Source organism: Crocodylus siamensis, chromosome 1 (assembly GCF_052110815.1).
Source record: "Crocodylus siamensis isolate JL-2025a chromosome 1, ASM5211081v1, whole genome shotgun sequence".
Classification (NCBI taxonomy): Eukaryota; Metazoa; Chordata; order Crocodylia; family Crocodylidae; genus Crocodylus; species Crocodylus siamensis.
In genome coordinates, this window is record NC_143395.1 from 422,526,466 (window position 1) to 422,546,143 (window position 19,678).

Sequence of the window (19,678 nt, forward strand, 5' to 3'; positions counted from 1 at the left end):
AGGGCAGTGGCCCCCTTGCTTTTAGCTGGACCGGCTGATGATGGGAGCCCCTGCAGTGGCTGCAAGTGATGGCAGGGGACCAGGCTCTGATCCACAAGGTCCCTTCCAGGCTGGCATTTCTGGGGGGCAATTTCATGGGGGGGTCTGCTGGCTGCTTCCCAGCCTGACACCTCCTAGGGCCTGAGGCATGTTCTGATACAACTGGGTATTGACCAGGCTGCAGGACCAGGGCGGTATCACAGGCCGGTCCATGCCCCACAGATCCAACCCCACAGAATCAGGCCTTCCTGGAGCAAGGCAGGGGGTTTAGGGCCGAGTCTCCCTGGCAGGCAGTGTGCTGCAAAAGGAGCTAACAGGACGAGCGTTGCTCCAGCCAAACAAGCATAAGAAGCATTGCCCGGGGTCTCTGGGGCCAGGAGCTCACATTGAAGTGATAGGTAAGAAAAACAGCAATTCCCTGCAGGAAAACAAACAAACAAACAAAGATGAAGGGGAGTTAAGCTGGTGTTTTCCTTGAATTCTCTAGGCAAGGTCCGTTCAATGGATGAAATGGGGGAAATCCCTCATTTTAAAGTTTGGGGTTTTTTTAACTTTATTCATTCATGAATCCAATGTAGAAAATAACAGATCCAGCATTCAAAAACACATTCAATGCCCCCAAAGATTTACAGACAGTCATCTCCCACCAACCAACCGAAATCAATGTCCATAGTCCTTTCCCCGCCGCACTGAGTCCCTGGCAGCTACACCTCCATCAATGCAAGTGTTTGTGTTTCTTCATCACTATATAATCATGCACCCCCCTCCGCCTTCCCAGAAGTCCACACAATACGAACCCCACTGCCCTCCACTCATTTCTACCCCCAAAATTCATGTGCACTCCCAACTCCTTCCCAAGGGGTAGCTCATGGACCTTGCACTGCAGTTTTCCAAAAAGCTTCTCAACTTTCCAGGTCTGGAGGCAGCAGGAAATTCTTTTTTAGCAAACTCCACTAGATTTCCACATCAGCGTCTTGAAACATTTGAATCTGGGAAAGAAAAGGAACATTTTTATGGGAAGAAAAGCATCCAACAGCCCAAAAAGCCACTCTTGGCTTCAAAGAAATGTCAGGAACATGTTGATTAAGAGTTCCCATTGTGTTTTACTTCCAGTCACATTTGGCTTTTGGGGGCATCTTGCAACCCATCGTCTGCTGTTATGTTGACTCTCAACTCCAGCCTGGCCACCCCTTCTGTCTTCCTGCTGACAGGGATCCCCGGGTTGGAGGCAGCCCACGCCTGGTTCTCCAACCCCCTCTGCTCCATGTTCCTGGTCACGCTCATGAGTAACACAGCTGTGATCCAGATTGTGGTGAGGAAGCAGAGCCTCCATGAACTGATGTACATCTTCCTGGCCATGCTGGCCCTCAACAACATCATCTTCTGCTTGATCCTAGTGCTCAAGATGTTGGCCATATTTTGGTGGGACACAGGGGAGATCCCCTTCGAGGGCTGCCTCACTCAGATGGTCTTCATCCATGCTCTCTACCTCTTGGAGTCAGCTATCTTGTTGGCCATGCCTTTTGACCGGTACATCGCCATCTGTGAGCCCGTGAGGTACACCAGCATTTTGACCACCTCCATGATAGGGAAGATGGGAGTGGGGCTGGTAGCCGGGAGCACTGGTGTGGTGACACCTGGGGTTTTCCTCCTCAAGCGGTTACTCTACTGCAGGACCAACGTGATCCACCATACGTCCTGTGAGAACATGGGCATCGCCAAGCTGGCCTGTGCCGACATAACCATCAACAGTGTCTACGGCCTCATGGCCGCCTTCCTGACTGTGAGGTTGGATGCCATCTTCAACATGGTGTCTTACATCCTGATCCTCATGGCAGTGCTGAGACTCCCTTCTCAGGACACCCACCTCAAGGCTTTTGGCACCTGCGGGGCCCATATCTTTATCTTCTCTGTCTTCTACACACTGGCCTTCTTCTCCTTCTTCACCCACCACTTTGGCCCTGATGTCCCTCACTCTGTCCACATCATGCTGGGTAAACTCTACCTCCTGGTGCCACCCACCCTGAACCCCATCGTGTATGGGGTGAAGACCAAGGAGATTTGGGTTTGGGTGCTTGGCCTCCTTTGTCAGAAGCAAAGCGTCCCCAAATAACCCATGACTCTAGCAGATGAAGCCACACTGGTGCTGGGATCACTTATTTATCCCTGCTGTCTTGTCCTCCTGAGATCTCCTCTCAGAGTACCTAGGTTTCTACTGATGCCCCATCTCTCCTTTCACCCTTCCACCCCCTGAACCCTTCCTGGGTCAAGGATTTTGGATGCTGTGGCTTCTGGAGATTCCCCCCATTTGAACAAATCAGCAAGACCCCTTCACCATGTCCCTGACTCTCTAGGACCCAAAAGGACCTGCTGGATCACCCCTTCCAATCTTCATGGACTCCTTCCTTGAAGAAGCTGAGGGTTGAATTCAAGAGCCACTGCAAGGCCCAGGAGTCAGTGGTGCTCTAGCAGGTCCACATGCTAACTGATCCAGTTATCCCTTGATCTGACCAGTTCCTAAGCAAAAAGTTTTCATAGTTTCCATTCAGAAGGGATTGGGATGATGGCCATCACCTCTTCTCTAACTCACCAGGCCACATCGAACCAGGGCCTGGTGCAAACAGGGAGACTTTTCCCTTTAAGAGCAGCAGAGTCTGAGCCCTCCCCATGGGGCTTTGTTGACATGGGACTGGCAGTGGGGCACATACACTAAGGTGGCAGCCAGGGAGCCATGCAGACCTATCTGGTTTCCAACAGGTATGGGAAGAGAGTCTGTGTGTGTTTATAACACAGGCTTAAAGAGAAGACTCATGTCATTTCTCCGCACAATCTGAATCTTTCAAACCGCCCGAGGATGCAGGGGGTGGCCAAGAACAGGCCCTCAGGTCTTGCAACCCTTTTCATGAGGCCTGATTTGAAGAATTTGCTCAGGTTTTTGGTGGTAGCCCTGTTGGTCTAAGGGCATAGGCAGGCAAGACTCTTTGGGTATATGTGATATCTTTTATTAGACCAACTGAGTGGTTGGAAAAAAGTTTTTAGCAAGCCTCTGGGCGCAGTCACTCTTCTTCAGGCATAGGAAGTCTGATCATGCCTCCTTGCCCATCTCCCTAGGGAAGGAACAGCTTTAGAGAGGGCCTGTTCTGAGCCTACTGGATTTATCAGATGAGTGACAAGGGCTGTGTTACTTGCCAGTTATCTGTGCTGCATTATCATATGCAAACACAGCAAGAAAAGGAACATGCTGGAAGGAGAGGCTCTTTTTTGCTATGCAAACCATGCTTTCTCGGGAATCTTTCCAAATCTGTCTAGCAGGAAAAAAACGGTGCAATATTGGGATGGAAGGGGCCACAAGGTGGTGCTGTTATGCACCAAATTGGGCACTGTGGGACAAAAAGAAGCTTTGTCCAGATCTCTTTGACCTCCCGGGCAGAGCAACTCACAAATGATCAGCCAGTTAAATTTTTACCCTCATTGATGCACCTCTATCGAGCTCGAGCGTTGCTAGAAAGACCCCTCCCCGCCCCGCCCCAGCCTCACATTACAGACTGCACACCATGGAGAACCCACTGCGTTCCTGGGTCCATTGCTTGATGCTGAATTCTCTTAACTAATTAACACAGAGTAGCTTATTTCCAGCTTGAGCCAGACAGAGTATTAAATTCATTTGCTAGATTCTTCGTGGCATTATCTCCAGTTGTTTTGCTGACTACTTGGGCTGTGCAGTGTTTCTAGGGAAGCAGTGGCTGGTTCTCAGCATTGTGATGGGGGCGGGGGGAGCTGCTGTATGCAACCAGGCCAGTTGCTTTCTGTCTGCAGTTGTCTATCTAGGCTCAGTTTTGGGGAGCACATTACTTCTTGGAAGTCCATCCTTAAGGTTTGCTCTGAGACCTCTGAGAAAGAAGGTCGCCTGCCTACTCTGAGCCATAGCGTCTGCTGCAGATTGGGGAATAGAGCATAAATAAATGAGCCACCTGAATGAAATTCTCAGAGGCCAAGTCATTGTTTTCTCCTCCAAGGAGAGGAGGAGACCTGCAAAGCCCTGAGCTCTGTTGTTGCTTGTCAGAGGCAAGAGAGTGTCATCATCTGTGAAACCTTATTATTCATGTGCAGGAATCCCAGAGACCTCCATATCATTCATGGAGAGGGTCCAGAGGAGGCCACTCGCATGATCGGGGGGCAGCAGGGCAGGCCCTACGAGGAGAGGCGACGGGACCTGAACCTGTCCAGTCTCCAGAAGAGAAGGCTGAGGGGGATCTTGTGGCCTGTTATAAACTAGTCATGGGGGATCAGCAGGCATTGGGGGGGGTCCCTGTTCCCCCGAGCACTGCCAGGAGTGACCAGGAATAACGGTTACAGGCTGATAGAGGGGAGATTTAGGCTAGACATCAGGAGGCGCGACTTCAGGGCGGCTAGGATCTGGAACCTACTTCCAAGAGAAGTGGTGCTGGCCCCTACCCTGGGGGGGTTTAAGAGGAGGCTGGATGTACACCTTGTCCTCCTGCTCCTGCAGCTTCAAGCTTTGCATCTCAAAGCTCTCCCTATTTTACTGTGAGGTATAAGCCATTGCTAACACTCATCTGACCCCAGTACTCTTTCCTGCCATGGCAGGGGAGTCAGACTCACCAGGGAGTTTGCCTGCAGGGAACAACGAAGAGAGCTGGACTCAGCTCTTCGGGTGCTTGTTGCATCAGCAGAGAAGTAGGGCCAGGCTGCTAAGTGTGCGTCTGGGTAGAAGAGATAACCAATCCCACTCTTATCTCCCCATCTTTGTTTCTCTCAGCCCCTTGTTTCCCTACACTCCTCCTGCTCCTGCAGCTTCAAGCTTTTGCATCTCTCTCCTCTCCCCCTATTTTAATGTGAGGTCTAAGCCATTGCTAACACTCAGCACTACGGCAGGTATCCACCCACCCCCAGAGCCAGGACTGACCTGGGCATCTTCCCAGTCCCATGCGAGTCCCATTTGCACTGGATTTCTGTCTCACTCTGTGCCTTGTACCCTGCTGGCCCTGCACAGGGGTGAGTCTCACCCTTCTTCCATCTCTAAGCATGTCCCAGTGGTGGGTGAATACCCCACCCCTCTATTTTACCGGTGAGACACCAAGGAACTGGGCCAGACGCTGCCGACAGGCACGTCCCTGCCCACGGGGGTTGTCTCCAGTGCTCCTGGGGAGTTACCCTGTGTCCACACAGACACAAACCACAGCAGGACCTGACCGTGACCCAGCCGAGTTCAGGGCACTGAGCAGAGCCAGGTACCAGGCCCACCTTGCTGACATGAAAATGCTGGCTTAGCTGGAGCAGGCAACATGGGGATAGCACCTGACCCCCACGTCTCCTGACTCCCAGCCCGGTGCTCTGGCTACCAGTCCATCCTGCTGCCCTGCAGCAGGGGGTAGGGTCCTGCCCTGCAATGTAGCCACCCTCCTTGCTCCTGAGGCTGATACCCTGTGAATGCAACACAAACCAGTCTGTAGTCCTATCATATGCACCATATCCTGAGGAGCTGGTCAGGGTGGGAGGAGGGGCTGGTGGGTGCAGGGGACTCAGGTCCAGGTGGCTTTCCAGGTGAACCCAGAGCAGTGCCTGGCTTTACCATCCCTCCTGCTCCTGATGCAGGGAGCTCAGCTGAAAGCCAGTCCTGGAGAAGCCCCTGAGAAGAGTGCAGCCATTTGGGGAGGCTGAGCTGAGTTTGAAGCAAGCTGGGACACTTTTGGGGAGGAAGTTTCCTTTGAGAACAGCCTGGTTTCCATGCAGAAACACCCCCAAGATACATCTCTACCCAACCAGGGGGGGCTTTCGGACTCTATCGACCCTTGTCCAGTTCCTGGCTCTGCTGCGAATCCAGAGCAACAAGTGGAGTGACTCTGGATTAGCACCAGTGCAGCTGGGAACTGAGTTTGCCTCCTAGTTTCTAGTTCCCACCTTTGCCCCAATACTCCAGAGAGCAGGAGCTGCCCTTTGGTGGTCGTAGGCAATTGCCCCACACACCTCGCTCTGTTTTGGGGTCTGACTGGAGCTGGTGGAGGAGGGTCTGGATCCTGGCTGGTCTTAGTCACTTGTGGCAAAAAGACCCTGTGTCCAGACACGAAGCCTGCACAGGGGTGATATTTATATGGGCAAAGTTTGAGGCTACCAGTCAGGAAGCCAGGGTTGCCCTTCCAAATCTGCCACTAAGTTTGTACAGGGCTTGGGGCCAGCTGGTGACTGCTCTGTGTCTCAGTTTCCCTACTCTTCAGCAGGGAGCAATCACTTCCCAGGCCAGCACCCCCATTGCTTTCTTTACAGCCACGTGCTGATGGCTGTGAGGTCTCTGGAGCTCAGGGAGTGCAGGAGGAGAGGACTCTGTAGTCACGTCTACATGTGCTTCTTTTAAGTGGGCTTAGCCAAAAATCACCATTTTTAAGGCATGTTAAGGGTGTGTGTTTGCACGTGCATGTTCTTAATGCTCCTTTAAAAAGGTGATTGAAGGCTATGTGAGCCTAAATTTGATATGTGCATAAAATAGGTATCAAATTTAGGTGTGAATAACTAAGTCACATTAGCACATGTGTAGACATGCTAATACGCATTAAAGCAGTATGCATCAAAGGATACACACTGCATTAATGTGCTTTAGTGCATCTGCATGTGCGCTAATGCAACTTAGCTATTCGCGCCTAAAATTAATGTGCCTTAATTCTCATTAGTGTGTCCACAAGTAGATGCACACCTAAATCGCCTTAATGAGCCTTAAAAAAAGGTGCATTAAGTTTAGCCGTGTGTAAATACACATGTAGACATGCCCTGTGTCTCAGACCTTTGCTCTGTATTCATTTATTTTCTTTTGTTGCTAAATGAGAACAAGGGTTTCCAAAGCAGCTGGTGAATGAGGGTGCCCACACAGATAGGGGTTGCTGATTTTAGAGATGGTGCCAAATCCCCTAGAAACTGCCCCCAAACTGCCATGCATTGACCCATGGTGACACACACCAGTGCCTGCTCTTTCAAGTGTGCAAATAATTCAGATGCTTGGAAATAACAAAGCGGTGGGGGGAGGGGGCACCACCTACCCGTGTAACAAGAAATATAACATTGCTGAAAAATAAACAGCGCGTCTGTGTTTGCAGGGCTAATTTTGTGATGAGTCAGGCTGGTGACGCAGCACATCCAGCATCTGGGTGACTTATCTTCACCTGAGTCATGTTTCTCTGCAAGCAGGGGCGGTTATCGAGGGGCCCCAGGCTCTCGGCGTCGGCTGGTACCCCAGGCCCTGTGGATGGGGTCCCGTGACTCAGCAGACTCTGCGGGCTGAGCTTCCCCTGCTATGGCCTGAGTTTGCAAAGGCAGCCCCTGCCTGGACATGATCCCCAAGCAGGAGGAGGGTTGAGTCCCCTATTAAACAGATCCTTCCTGAATCTCGTAGGCAAGGATCCCAGAGTAACCCCCCCCCCCAAGGCAATGATCTGCTGGGTATACAAAGCCTGGGGTCTGCCCCCCCTCCCCTCCTAGCAAGGCACATGGACATCCCTTCAGAAGTGGATACGATACAGACAGCATCAAACTGGCCCCTCTTAGCTGGGCACATGGAGATCCTTTCAGTGTGGGCTCATAAGAAGCAGGTACTATACAGAGTATAGTACAGAGTGGATCCACCCCATCCCCTATTCAATACCCTCCCGGGCCTGCACCATCTTTGGGTCAGAGACACCAGAGGAAACCTCTCCAACCCTCTTGTTCAATAGCCCTGGACAGATCAATCACCCATGAATTAATCCAGTCCCTCGTCGCACCAGGCGCTGCTCTCTGCTCTCAGCGCCTCCTGCAGCAGCGAATTCCGCAAGTTAACGACTCATTGCTTTTAAAAAGTCCTTTCTTTTGTTTGTTTTAAACCTGCTGCCTGCTAATTTTAATGGGTGCCCCTTTGCTCTAGTAACAGCTAGGAACAGCAGCTGCCAGGAGAAGAAGGACCCTGTGAGACCTGTTTGGGCTGTGCGCTGCTGGGCATATGTACAAGCACCCTGCAGCTCAGGCCTCAGCTCACCCCAAGACCCAAGGGTCTCCAGGGTGGTTAAATCCAATTCCCATCCCTTTGAGCTGCTGCAAGCACAGCTCAGCCAGGCCAGGAGGGCTGGGAACACCGATGCCCTTGGGAACAGAGGGTCAAAAGCACGGGAACTCGGCTGGCAATAGGGTTTGTGCTACAGATGGGGATGGGACGTCAGTTCCCAGCTACCCTGGCACTAACAAGGAGTCACTCCATTAGCTCCTCTGGGTTTGCAGCGGTGCTGGGGCAACAGCTGGGAAGATGGTCTCCCAGCGGGTCTCACCTGCCACCCTGAGCTCAGGGACACCTAGACCAAAACCCTGCCTATGCCTCTGGCTAGCACAGCGTTGCCAGGTCTTAAAAATGAAATTATTGTGTTGGAAGCTCACAATTATCGTATTTGCCGAAAAACTCTCTTACATTGAAAAAAAACACCGTTCAAATAAGTGTACAAATAAGCGCTCTTCCTATTTACTTTATATCACTCACTGTCAATTGGCAGGGAGGGAGTGAGCACTGAGAAGTGGAAGCATTTTTTTTTTTTTATGTCCAGGCAAACAGTCATAAGAAAGTGCTGACAGCAAACTGAAAAGTCAGTTAAGACTCCCCGAGAGTGACTTGGGTTTTGCATGCATTGCATCAATTAGCTGCATCAAAATTACCATAAATTTTGGACACTTTTACTATTATTGATTGCAGATCATACAAGAGTTGAAATTATTGTAGAAACACAATCATTATTGTACACCTGGCAACACTGGGCCAGCCCAGCTGCTTGCAAAAAGGGTCCTGCTTCTCTGTGGTAGGGAATCCGGGGTAGCCTCCCCATACAGACACCCCCAGGGAGGGGGAGGCTGGTGCCTGCCCTGTAGCAGAGTTTAACCCTCTCTGATCTCAGTAATGAAAACCCCGCTAGCCCTCCTCTTGCTCCCCACAGCAGGGCTGCATAGGGCATGCGTAGGGCTTTGCCCTCCGTAGGGGGTGAAACAGGGGTCTCTTTGATCATGGCAGCAGCTGCAGGAGACTTGTCCATGCAACCGAATGGGTTTGCAGGAGTTGCTTTCAGTGACTACTGAGGGATGCTCCCGTGCACCGAGGGATACCCCCTCCTGAAGCCAGGGTGGTGCTGGGAGGCCTTGAAAGCAAAGACACCTTTGGCTTTTCCCGGCAGGAAATGTTTCCCTTTCCCCTTGGACTGGCACAACGGGGGTTTCACATCAAGTGCGTGCGGCACTGGGGAGAGGATGGCCAGGCAGGAGGGCAGCTACATGGAAACTTGTTGAGCTGGACATTGCATCTGGGAGCCCTCAATTTCCTGCAGTAGGGGGGACACGGCTGGGGATGGCGCAGCAGGGACTGGCGCTGCAGAGAGAAGCTGGGGGGGGCATGCTGCAGAGCTAAGCAGCAGACCACCCTTGTGCACAAACACACACACACACACACACGCACAACCTTAGTGCAACCTGCAGGACTGCTGGAGACAAGGCTGCATCCTGCTGCTCCTTTCAGTCACAGGACCCTAGAGCCATGGGGCTGGAAGGGAGCTCCGGGGGTCCCACCTAGTCCGACCCCTGCCTGAGGCAGAATCCACCCTGTCCAAACCCTTCCAGCACTTCTGCCCTTGCAAGAGCTTCTGTAACCTATTTCTAAAACGACACAGTCAGCTCTGTGCTGCTCAACTGCAAGGCATGTTGCCCAAAGTAAATTTGCTAGAGTAAATTGGATGCTTATCTTGCTGGGATCCTATGACCCCAGCTGACTTCCTGCCCTTTGGGCAGGGGGCTGGACTCGATGATCTCCCGAGGTCCCTTCCAGCCCTAATGTCTATGAAATCTATGAAATCTATGAAAGATCCCCAAAGCCTTCGGCAGGTCTTTACCAGCAAAGGCTCTCCTTCAGAGGGCCTTGCCTTCCCAAGCTTGTCTAACTCTACCCCAGCTACAGATTTGGTCCAATAAAAGAGATTGCCCTAAGAAATCCTAAATCTTCCCATCATTTCTGGACCATCACAGCCACGTCATGCATACACGACCCCTTACAGTGTTTCATGCACTGGGCTTTTTGCAACCCTAAAGGGACTCCACGTGGACGGTGGCAGACTGGATCTTTATGAAGTGCATTGTACTCAGTGCTGCTGCTTGCAGCCATGACGTGAGCTGTGTGCTCAGAGCTGTGGCAAAAATCCCCAAACCCATGGAGATCCCCCGTACCCCCCTGCAAGCCACCCCCGCTAGGACTCATGTCCCCAAGTTGCTGGGGTCCTGGTTCCATAACATTGCTCCAGAGATTCAGGGCACTACCCAGGTCAGGGGTGCCTCCCCCCAGGACCATGCACTGGCCCATGGGGGCACACAGTGGTGTTGTTTGGCCTACTTCTGCCTGCAGTACATTTATGTGACAATTAAGTGGCGTGCCTCAGTTTCCCCAGCTGACTGGTACACTGGGAAGGAATAGGTTACTCGTGGATCTGTACTGTCTCAGCTCCAGAGAAAGCAACATGCCGCTTTGCACCTGAGCCCCTTTTGAACCCAGGTCACAGCACGTGGAGACTCCCTGCTGTTTCAAAGAAGCCCCGGTGCCAAGAGACTGGTTTGAAAAGGGGAAAACCTGGGACAAGGGGAATGAGAAAGGTAGCAGAAGAGCTGAGAGGCTGGGGAGCGAACAACCGGGGCTGAGACTGCATGGGAGCTGGGCTAGGGCTTTCCAGGACACCCAGTCCAACCAGCAAAACCCAACCCCTGGCCCCAGCCCCGGGGAAAGCTCAGGTCCCTCTTTAAAATGCAAGAACTGGTCAGACCATAGGTCCATCTTGTTGCGCAGCAGCAGAGAGGAGATGCTGAAAGGGAGAGTGCCCAGAGGCTTTCCCCCTGTTCCTCTCTCCTCTGCAGCCTCCAGCATTGAGGGTCCAGGCATGCCTGATGCTGAGGCCATGCCCCTCACTCCCGAGCTCAGTAGCGACCAATGCCCCTTTCCTCCAAGGATGTGTCCATTCCCTTGGTGAATCTGGCTGAATTTTCAGCATCCCGCACATCTGGGGGCAATGAGCTCCCCCCTTCAATGCTATGCTGGGGGAAGAAGAAATGCCTGCTGTTAGTTGCAAACTTTCTGCCTCCTGGTTTCATGCTGTGACCCCTTGTTCTTGTCTGCTGAGAATAAGGAATACATCCCTATTAACTTTCTCTTCACCACTTTGTATTTGTCAGCCCTTCTCATGTGCCCCCCTCAAGTGTCTCTTGACCCTGACCAGCCCTGGCCCCTTTAGTTTCTCCACATGTGGAAGTGCCTCCAAGCCCCAAATTGTCCCAGTTGCCCTTCTTTAGCTCTCCTGTCTCCTGCTTGAGGTGGGCACAGCATTCAAGGTGTGGACTCACCATGGATGTATAAAGGGGTATGATGATACTTTCACCCCCCCCCCCACCGCCGTGCTTTTGCTGACAGACCTCAGCTGCAATGAAACCCGCACCCAGGGAGGTTTCCTCTGCAGGCCTGAGTCCTGCTCCAGACCTGCCTAGGAGACCTCCAGTGCAGTCACAGCCAGGTTACCTGCACGGGGGAGCAGGGGAAAGCTTCAGCCAGGCACTCGAACATGGCAGAGGGGACCTATTTCCAAAGGGGCAAAAAGGCATGCAGAAATCGTGGCAGCTTGAATCTGAACCCTTCGTTCAGATACCGCCGTTGCAGCACTCAGGTGCAAAGGGTGCCAGGTGCAAAGGATGCAGTGCTCAGATGCAACCCTCGGGGTGCCTGTCAGGCCTCACCCACTCACCCCAGAAGCCAGGGGAAGAAAAGGCACCCGCAATGTGTACCCCTGAAGCTGACTGCTGTTGGTCTAGAGCCACGAGGCGCCGGGGGGTCAGACTGTGGGCTACAGCTCAGCCACACGGTTCAAAGCAAACCAGGAAAGCAACAGGCTGCAGCATGCTGTATCTCTTTGGGTGGCCACATACCTCATCCCTGGGTCTTTATCAGGCTCTCCAAGGAGCATGGGTGCGGGTGTCTATCTGGCCCCCAACTCTCTGCATGCGCGGTGCTGGTGAGCTGCTGACAAGTGATAGGAGCAGCAGCCAAGAGACTGATCCGGCTGCAGTCTGTAGCTGGCTCCTTGCAACCGCTGGGTGGTCGCTGCCAAGCTGGGAGGTCCCCAGCTGGGGCAGGTGCACGAAGCGGCGCCGGAGACATCGATGGCCAGACCCCAGAAGATGTAGTGGGGGGCTCCTGGAGGGGTGCTGCCACTGATTCCCCAGCCCCCATCTCTCCTCCCTGCTCTCCTCTGCCCTGAGTCGGGCAGCCCGGAGCAGCCTTTGCTGGGCTTCTTAGCCCACAGGCAATGCCGGGGCGGGGCTGTGCCCCCCTCTCTGGAGGCTGCGGTGTCACGGCAGAGCGGTGGGGAGCGCAACAGGCTGCCCAGGGCTGCGGTAGCATCTTCATGGAGGTTTCCAGTGGGACAGGGATGTTGTAGGCGCAGCATCCGGCCCACCCTGGGGTCTATGACCTTGGTACCGACCCGGAGCAGGTGCTCCAAGATGCCTGAGCACACAGGTCCCTCTGCACAGGTGCAAATGAGGCACCAGGCGGAAGGCACGGGAGGACTTGCCAGGCCTCAGGCTTGGCATTGAGATCAGATTGAAGTGACTTAGTAGGTGAAACTCTCCACGTGCCCAAACCCATGTTTCTCCCAGGCTCAGGTTTGCCCTACGTGCCTTGCAAGCCAGGTCCCAGGAGGGCTTTCCAGCCGCAGCCCCCATAAACCTTGAATGTGGCCCTGGGTGCACAGGTAAAGAGAGCTGCAGGTGCTAAGCACCCCTGAGAGTCAAGTCCAGTGTGTTTAAATGCAAGTTAGACACAAGACTAGCTCCTCTGGGGTCTGACAGGAGTTCTTCACACCAGAAAAAAAACCCGTTCTGTTATTTTTCTGGAGTCGAAAAAAGGGCAACAACTAAAAGCTAGCATTTTCCAAGTCTATCCAGGGGTGCCTTGGATCTAAAAAGGTTGAGACCCACAGATCCAGTACCTTTAAGAGCACTGCAAAAAGCCATGCATTAGTAATAACAATAATACAAGGATTTGTAGTTTGGGGGTGATGTTGTAGCCACGATGGGCCTGGAAAGATGCCAGAAGCAAGGATGTTTGTGGGTGACGGCGTTTATTGCACCGACTGCTGCACCCACAAACATCCTTGCTTCTCAATAATACCAGTAGCTGTTGTTCTCGGTACCCTCTGGAAAGGCAAGCCGAAGGAGGGACAGTGGGTATTTCTGCATCTGTTCTCTCCTAACGTTCCCATCTGTTTTCTCAGCATAACATCCCCGCTTCGGCTTCTCCGCGCTGTTGCCCCAAATATATCAGTGGGCGATACATACCTTCCTGCTATTGACTTAAAACTGGCTGCCTGCTCATTTCATGGTGTGAACCCTCATTCTTGTAGACTGAGGCGGTCAATAGTAAATCCCTGTTGACTTTCTCTTCATCATTCAGTATTGTGTAAGCCCTTTCCATGTCTCCCCTCAAGCATCTCTTCTCTAAACTGACCACGCCTGGCCCCTTCAGGCCCTCCTCATACGCAAGCCCCTTTGGGCCACTCACCAGAGCCACTGCAGAAGGAAAAGGCAAGCTCAGGGATCCTTTCAGGTGTGCAGACTGATTTGGGGGCCGCTGCAGGCAGCAAACAGGAGCCACGGGATGAATGACAGAATGAATGGGAGAACCTCACTGGGTCCTCCAGTGCAGCGTTGCTCAACCCAGGGGTTGCGAAAGTATATGAGAGGGTTGCAAACAAGCTTTAAAAATGGCTTCAAAAAATTTCAAAGTGGATTTCCCTTTTAAAGAGAAAAAATGTGGGTGCCCCTTTTCCTTGCAGAGTTTCAGCTTGCAAAGGGCTGCTTGGGCCCTCCCCTGCCCTACACACTGTAGGGTCCGGGGGCAGCAGGTCAGGGGTTGGGACTGGTTATTGCTGTTTACAGATGGGTCCTGGTACAAAAAAGGCTGAGAACCGCTGGTCTAATGCAGTCCGGCTGTGGCATGAATAGCTGGTCTGCACCGTGCATTGCCGAGAGCCTGCATTTTACCCGGCTCCCACGTGAGTGGTCATCTGTGTAGTGTAACTCTCTATGCCCCGTTCCTATAAACAACTCCTCTAAAGCCTGCAAGACCACTGAGCCCAGCGGGACGGGGAGCCTGCCTGCCCCCTCTGCACAAAACACTGCAGCCAGCAGCCGCCAGCTGTTTCAGTGCCTTTATCTAAAGCCTGCAGTCTCCTCGCCTCATCATTATCAGTGCAAAAAGGGGGCAACTGCATGCTTTCTCCTGCCTGTTTTATTTTTAAAACATGAAAGCGAAGGGCCCTTTGGGGAGACTGCAGCACGCGGCTGAAATGGAGGATGAGCGTGAGCTGGTGGGGTTGGACACAGCAAATGCATTTGCCCTGAAACAGGCAGGGGTGAACAGGGTCGAGCTGTGCAGATGCAAGGACCCACACTCACTAATGCCAGCTGAGGAGCTGAGGATGACTGCTTTTCTTTTTTTTTCATGTGCAGCCCTTTCAATGTGCTAAATAGGAGGCCAAATCTTGAGGTCTTCCCTGGGGATCAACCCTGCCCTCAGTTCTGCAGCTCCCAAGCTTTTCCTGGGAAAAGCAGCAGATACACTGATTAAATCAATACAGTAAATAAACCCAGGGAAACGCCATAGCTTTCCGTGGCTTTTCTCTGCTGCCACCCAGACCAGAAGGCCTCTGACACTTTAACTCGTCTCTCACTCGGGCGAAATGTCTGATTTGGCCCCAGGAAGGTCCACAGCAAGTGATAAAGGTGACGGAGAGGTTGCAAACCAGGTTGCTTAAGCAGGCTAGGAGGGACTGGATGGGTTTAGCTTGAAGAAAAGGAGATCTAAAGAGAGGGGCGTAATAGTCATTTGCAAATCCTTGCAAGGCTGCCACAGAGGACAGGACTGCAGCAAAACAGACTGAGAAAGCAGCTGAGAAAAAGTCTTCCTCACTGAGAGAGCAGTGGGATGGTTAAAGAGGGAAGCATCTCCTTCCCAGATGGGTCCAGACACAGGGTGGGCAGACATCTGCCTGGGATGGTTGAGGGACTGTATCCTGCATCTGGGCAGGGGACCAAGCGTTGTCCCCTCTCCAGCCCCAAGATCCTACTCTTGCATGAAGGAAGGATGTATAGAGAGGTGGAAACAGCACAAAAAGATGGTCCTGTTGCCTTGGCTTTTGTATCTTTACTTTCACCTGCGCAAAATGGGTGCACACCACAGTCACTGCTCCTGCAGCATTTTCGACCCTCTTTTCATGAGGTGCAAACATCCACACCAGGTACAAGGTACTGGAGAGCTGATACCAATGTTCACAACAGAGCCAAGCCGGCCAGGCCCTCAGCTGCTGGCAAGGGGTCTTCCTTCTCTGATTGTCCTGGGCTTTGCTATTTATTATACCAGCCAAGGATGTGGCAAAGGGTATTTTATCTTCCAGAGGGGTCAGGGCAGCAAAGTGCCCACTCTGCCAACATTGGGGTTAGAAAGTTGTAGCTCTGATGGTCCAGGGAAAGCCCTTGCCTCTGGTATTGCTAATGTTTCCTGCAGTCAAAAAGCAACGCACTGGCCCCACCAGTGAGCATAATTGCTGTGGAGCCCCAGCTGCCATCCGTGTTCGTTTTTGGAGGACCCTTTGAATGTCCCAAGCGCACGGCTGTTTTGCTTTAGCCTCCGCTGCTCTGGGAGGCCGATCTCTTTCCCAGTCCTGTGCAGGACCAGAAACTCAGGGCTCAGTCTGATTCATGTGGGGTGAGATCCTTCTCCGTGTTGAAATCAGTACAGTGATACCAGGTGAGGATCAGGGCCATATGACCACAATGCTTCATTGAGGCACAGTCAGGGTGGACATAGGTGAGCATCTGGAGTTACAAAAGTCCTGAGCTCCTACTTGAAAATGATAGGACCTGAAGGGACTGAGCATCTCTGGGCATTTCCCCCTGCAAACACCCCATGAAGAGGGCCAGCAAACACCCCGTGAAGCAAGGGGAAGAGATGCTGAGTCCCTTCAGGTCCTATCCTATGTGTACCTCCTTAGGCTTGCTTTCATTTACGAGTGTATCCAGATGTTTTATCCCAGAGCTCTGGCTAACCACAATGACTGGCACAGAGCGCTAAAAGAAATGCAAATACAGCACGCATCTCCAGCCCTAGGCAAGAGAAACACGGTCCTCGTTGCATCATACGGAGACTATGAAAGGTCTGGAGCAAGCAACGGTGAGCTCTGCCTGGTTTGCGCATTATTTACCCTGCACTTAAGCAAACCATTTTCCAGAAGCCATTTCCCTGGTGACCTGTTTAACAGTGATTTGGTGGTGAGATCAGTGTGGTGAGCCAGATCACTGCTGGTCAGAAAACACTTTATTCCACTTAAAACCACGTGTCCTTGCAATGGCACACTTTGCCATTTCACTGAGGAAAATATCTAGCCTGCAGTTTGTCATGAACCCCCAAGCACAATTTTGCTTTCATTTGGGACTGCAGTGAATCCTTCACACTACAGATGAAATCAGAGCTGCTGAGCCTCCATGATTCCTTCACAGACAATGCCTCAAATACAAAATGCAAGCAAAAATGCAACTTGCACCCTGAACTGGATTGCTTAAATGTACTGTTGGATGTGCTGAAGTGTCTCACAGCTGTAATTAAATCCTCAGCTGGAGTCTTGACCATCAGAAAGGGAAGCCAAGGGTCAGGGACCTTGTAAGGAGCCACTGTGCAATGGGGCTGATATCTCTTGGAGGCAGCAGTGTGTGTGCGAGATCTGGTGGACGTGTGTGCACACACAGCAGGGGAAGGGGGAAGGGAGTCAGTATTCAAACCTAAGTTTAGCACATCTGTTGGGCTGGTCCTGAGACCCCCCAAGTGCAAAGACCACACCCCAGCACACACTGCCTATGCAGTGGACAGACCTCTCCTCCCAGCACGGACCCCACCCAGGCTTGACCAATGACCGTGTCAGCCGGGAGTGGGAGGGGGCTGTGGGCAGAGGATAAAAGTACCCCAGGGGGTCTGCAGCTCAGTTTCGGCTTCCCTACATCACTGCAGCTCCAAGCAAGCTATCATTCGCCACCATGGTGCAGTGGTCAGCTGAAGAGAAGCAGCTCATCACCAGCGTGTGGGGCAAGGTCAACGTGGAGGAGTGCGGTGGGGAAGCCCTGGCCAGGTAGGCTGGTCCCAGGGGCCTCTGCTCAGCCGTCACCGGAGGCTTCCTGCGCACAGCCGCGTTCACCACGGCCCTGCTTGTGTCTCCCTCTCTCTAGGCTGCTCATCGTCTACCCCTGGACCCAGAGGTTCTTCTCCAACTTCGGGAACCTCTCCAGCCCCACCGCTATTTCTGGCAACCCCAAGGTGCGTGCCCACGGCAAGAAGGTGCTCACCTCCTTCGGGGACGCCGTGAAGAACCTGGACAACGTCAAGGGCACGTTCGCCAAGCTGAGCGAGCTGCACTGTGACAAGCTGCACGTGGACCCCGAAAACTTCCGGGTGAGTGAGATTTCCGGCTTCTCCCTGGCCCTCTTCAGTCCCCTAGATAGGCCCCTACCACCCTCTCTGGGCTATACAGGAGCTTATACAAGTGTTTGCATTCACATGGGGTGAGATCCTTTGCTGTGTTGAAATCAGTACAACGGTACCAAGTGATATTAAGTGAGGATCAGGGCCATGTGGCTGATGCCTGGGATGGGATGGTTGTGTCCCTCCCTTTAGATCTCCTCTTTTCCAGCCTAAACTAGGCTTAAATGGCCCTTGTCCATGTGCTCAACCAGGTGACACCAAGTGCATGGCTGTGTGAGATAAAGTTGAGGGCACTGGCATGGGGGTGAAGAGTGTGCGGACCAGAGGAAGTGCTGGGGTTGTGGATGGGGAGGACCTAGACGGGCCACATGCCACAGGGATCCAGAGTCAGGAGGACTATGAGGGGGTAGAGGAGATCGGTGGACGAGAGCCCTGTAAGACATCAAGGAGAGGGGATTAGAGGGCTGAGGAGAGGCACATGGAGACTGTATGATGATTAGGGGTAGAGTGAAAGGTGGGAAGAAAGTATGGAAGCAATGGATGACATAGGTGAAAAGGAGGGGGAGAAGAAGAGGGGAAGTTTGAGGGTGGGGGGTGAGAGGCCTGTGCCAAGCACCAAGGAGGAGACAGCAGGCTGAGAACAAAAGGAGAGGAGCCACATAAGCTCCAAGCCCCACATAGGCCACATTCATGCCCAACTTTTAGGCCTCCAGACCCCTTGTTGGCCTACAGGCCTTGTGTTGGTCTACAGGCCTTGTTTGGTCTACAGGTCTTGTGTCTTCCTACAGGCCTTGACTTGGCCTACAAGCCTTGTGTTGGCCTATAGGCCTCATGTTGGTCTACAGGCCTCGTGTCACCCTACAGGCCTTGTCTTGGCCTACAGGCCTCATGTCTAGGGTGGCCATCATAGAGGACAGTCCAGTTGTCCTCTGTCCTCTATCAGGACAAAACCAGACACCTTTATGTCTTCTATTTTTCTCTTGAAGAGAAAAATAGACAACATAAAAGCATTGGGTTTTGTATCAACAGAGATCAGAGTAGCAGAAAACTGGAATGTCCTCTATGATGACCATGCTACTCATGTCACCCTTCAGGCTTCCCATTGGCCTACAGGCCTCATATCATCCCCAGGCCTTGTGTTGTCCTGGCCCGCTGCGGGGGGACTGGTGAACTTCACTCTGCAGCAATGAAGGGAAGGGTGTTGGGGACTGAAGCAAAGAAAGAAAAGGACGGGCTCAGAAGCAGAAATGGCTAAGGGAACATAACCTATATGTGGTAGTGAGAGAGCTCTGGCACTCTTGGCAATAGAACATCTTTCCTGGCAGTGAAAATTCAGCTCTGGAAGGTCTCCTAAACACCAAACTATCTGTCTGTGAAGAGGGCTGGGCCTCTGACTGTCTCTCTGTTTGACTCTCCTCACCACAGTTATCTTAGCAGTAGCAGAAAGAGGGAATGAGGGGGCATCTGGGAGAATAACTCATTCAGAGAGGCACCAGCTTCTATCTCCTAGCAGTTAATAGTGAATGCTAGCAGCCCAAACTGCCAGCACTTGGACACAGAAATGCAGTGCTGATTCACTGATGCATCTTTTTTCTTCTCCCATCCAGCTCCTGGGAGACATCCTCATCATCGTATTGGCAGCTCACTTTGCCAGGGATTTCACCCCCACCTGCCATGCCGCTTGGCAGAAGTTGGTAGGGGTGGTGGCTCATGCACTGGCTCGCAAGTACCACTAAGGCAGCAGATGATGAAGAGCTCCTGCTTCCTTCCAGGTCTGCTACAGGCCTGGAAATGCCTTCTGGGTACTTATGGGCTGTAACAGTGAAATAAAAACCACACACTGAAATGCACATGTCCTTGTGTCTCTGCTGGGGCTGGGAAGGGGTGGGAGGGTCCGGGCTTCTGGGGGAGGCCTCATCAGGGAGCTTAGATGTGTCATTAATAGGACAGGATTTGCTGGCTTGCATTCCTGGGTTTTCAGGGTTCCCTGCATGCTAAATAGCATCAATAGCCAGCACCAGGCCTTTCCCAGCACAGCCCACATGAGCAGTGACATGCTGCAGA

The 19,678-nt window shown here is 52.6% G+C and overlaps 2 protein-coding genes across 2 annotated transcripts; both read left to right on the forward strand.

The window, feature by feature from the left end:
* The first annotated feature begins 1,198 nt into the window (after window positions 1-1,198).
* LOC149875626 (olfactory receptor 52D1-like) lies at window positions 1,199-2,152 on the forward strand. The gene has a single exon (XM_090059845.1). It carries the CDS (start codon window positions 1,199-1,201, stop codon window positions 2,150-2,152), a length of 954 nt encoding a protein of 317 aa, XP_089915971.1.
* A 14,959-nt stretch (window positions 2,153-17,111) lies between these two features.
* On the forward strand, window positions 17,112-19,460 carry LOC149875627 (hemoglobin subunit beta). Its single transcript, XM_090030996.1, has 3 exons — window positions 17,112-17,264; window positions 17,362-17,584; window positions 19,222-19,460. Exons 1-3 carry the CDS (start codon window positions 17,173-17,175, stop codon window positions 19,348-19,350), a joined length of 444 nt encoding a protein of 147 aa, XP_089887122.1. The 5' UTR covers window positions 17,112-17,172; the 3' UTR covers window positions 19,351-19,460.
* Window positions 19,461-19,678: the final 218 nt, after the last annotated feature.

Bases quoted from the DNA above. Each gene is read 5' to 3' on its own strand.
- LOC149875626 (XM_090059845.1), top strand. From the start codon at position 1,199: ATGTTGACTCTCAACTCCAGCCTGGCCACCCCTTCTGTCTTCCTGCTG.
- LOC149875627 (XM_090030996.1), top strand. From the start codon at position 17,173: ATGGTGCAGTGGTCAGCTGAAGAGAAGCAGCTCATCACCAGCGTGTGG. The intron at 17,265-17,361 runs GTAGGCTGGTCC...CCCTCTCTCTAG, and splicing joins GGTGGGGAAGCCCTGGCCAG to GCTGCTCATCGTCTACCCCT. The intron at 17,585-19,221 runs GTGAGTGAGATT...TCTCCCATCCAG, and splicing joins TGGACCCCGAAAACTTCCGG to CTCCTGGGAGACATCCTCAT.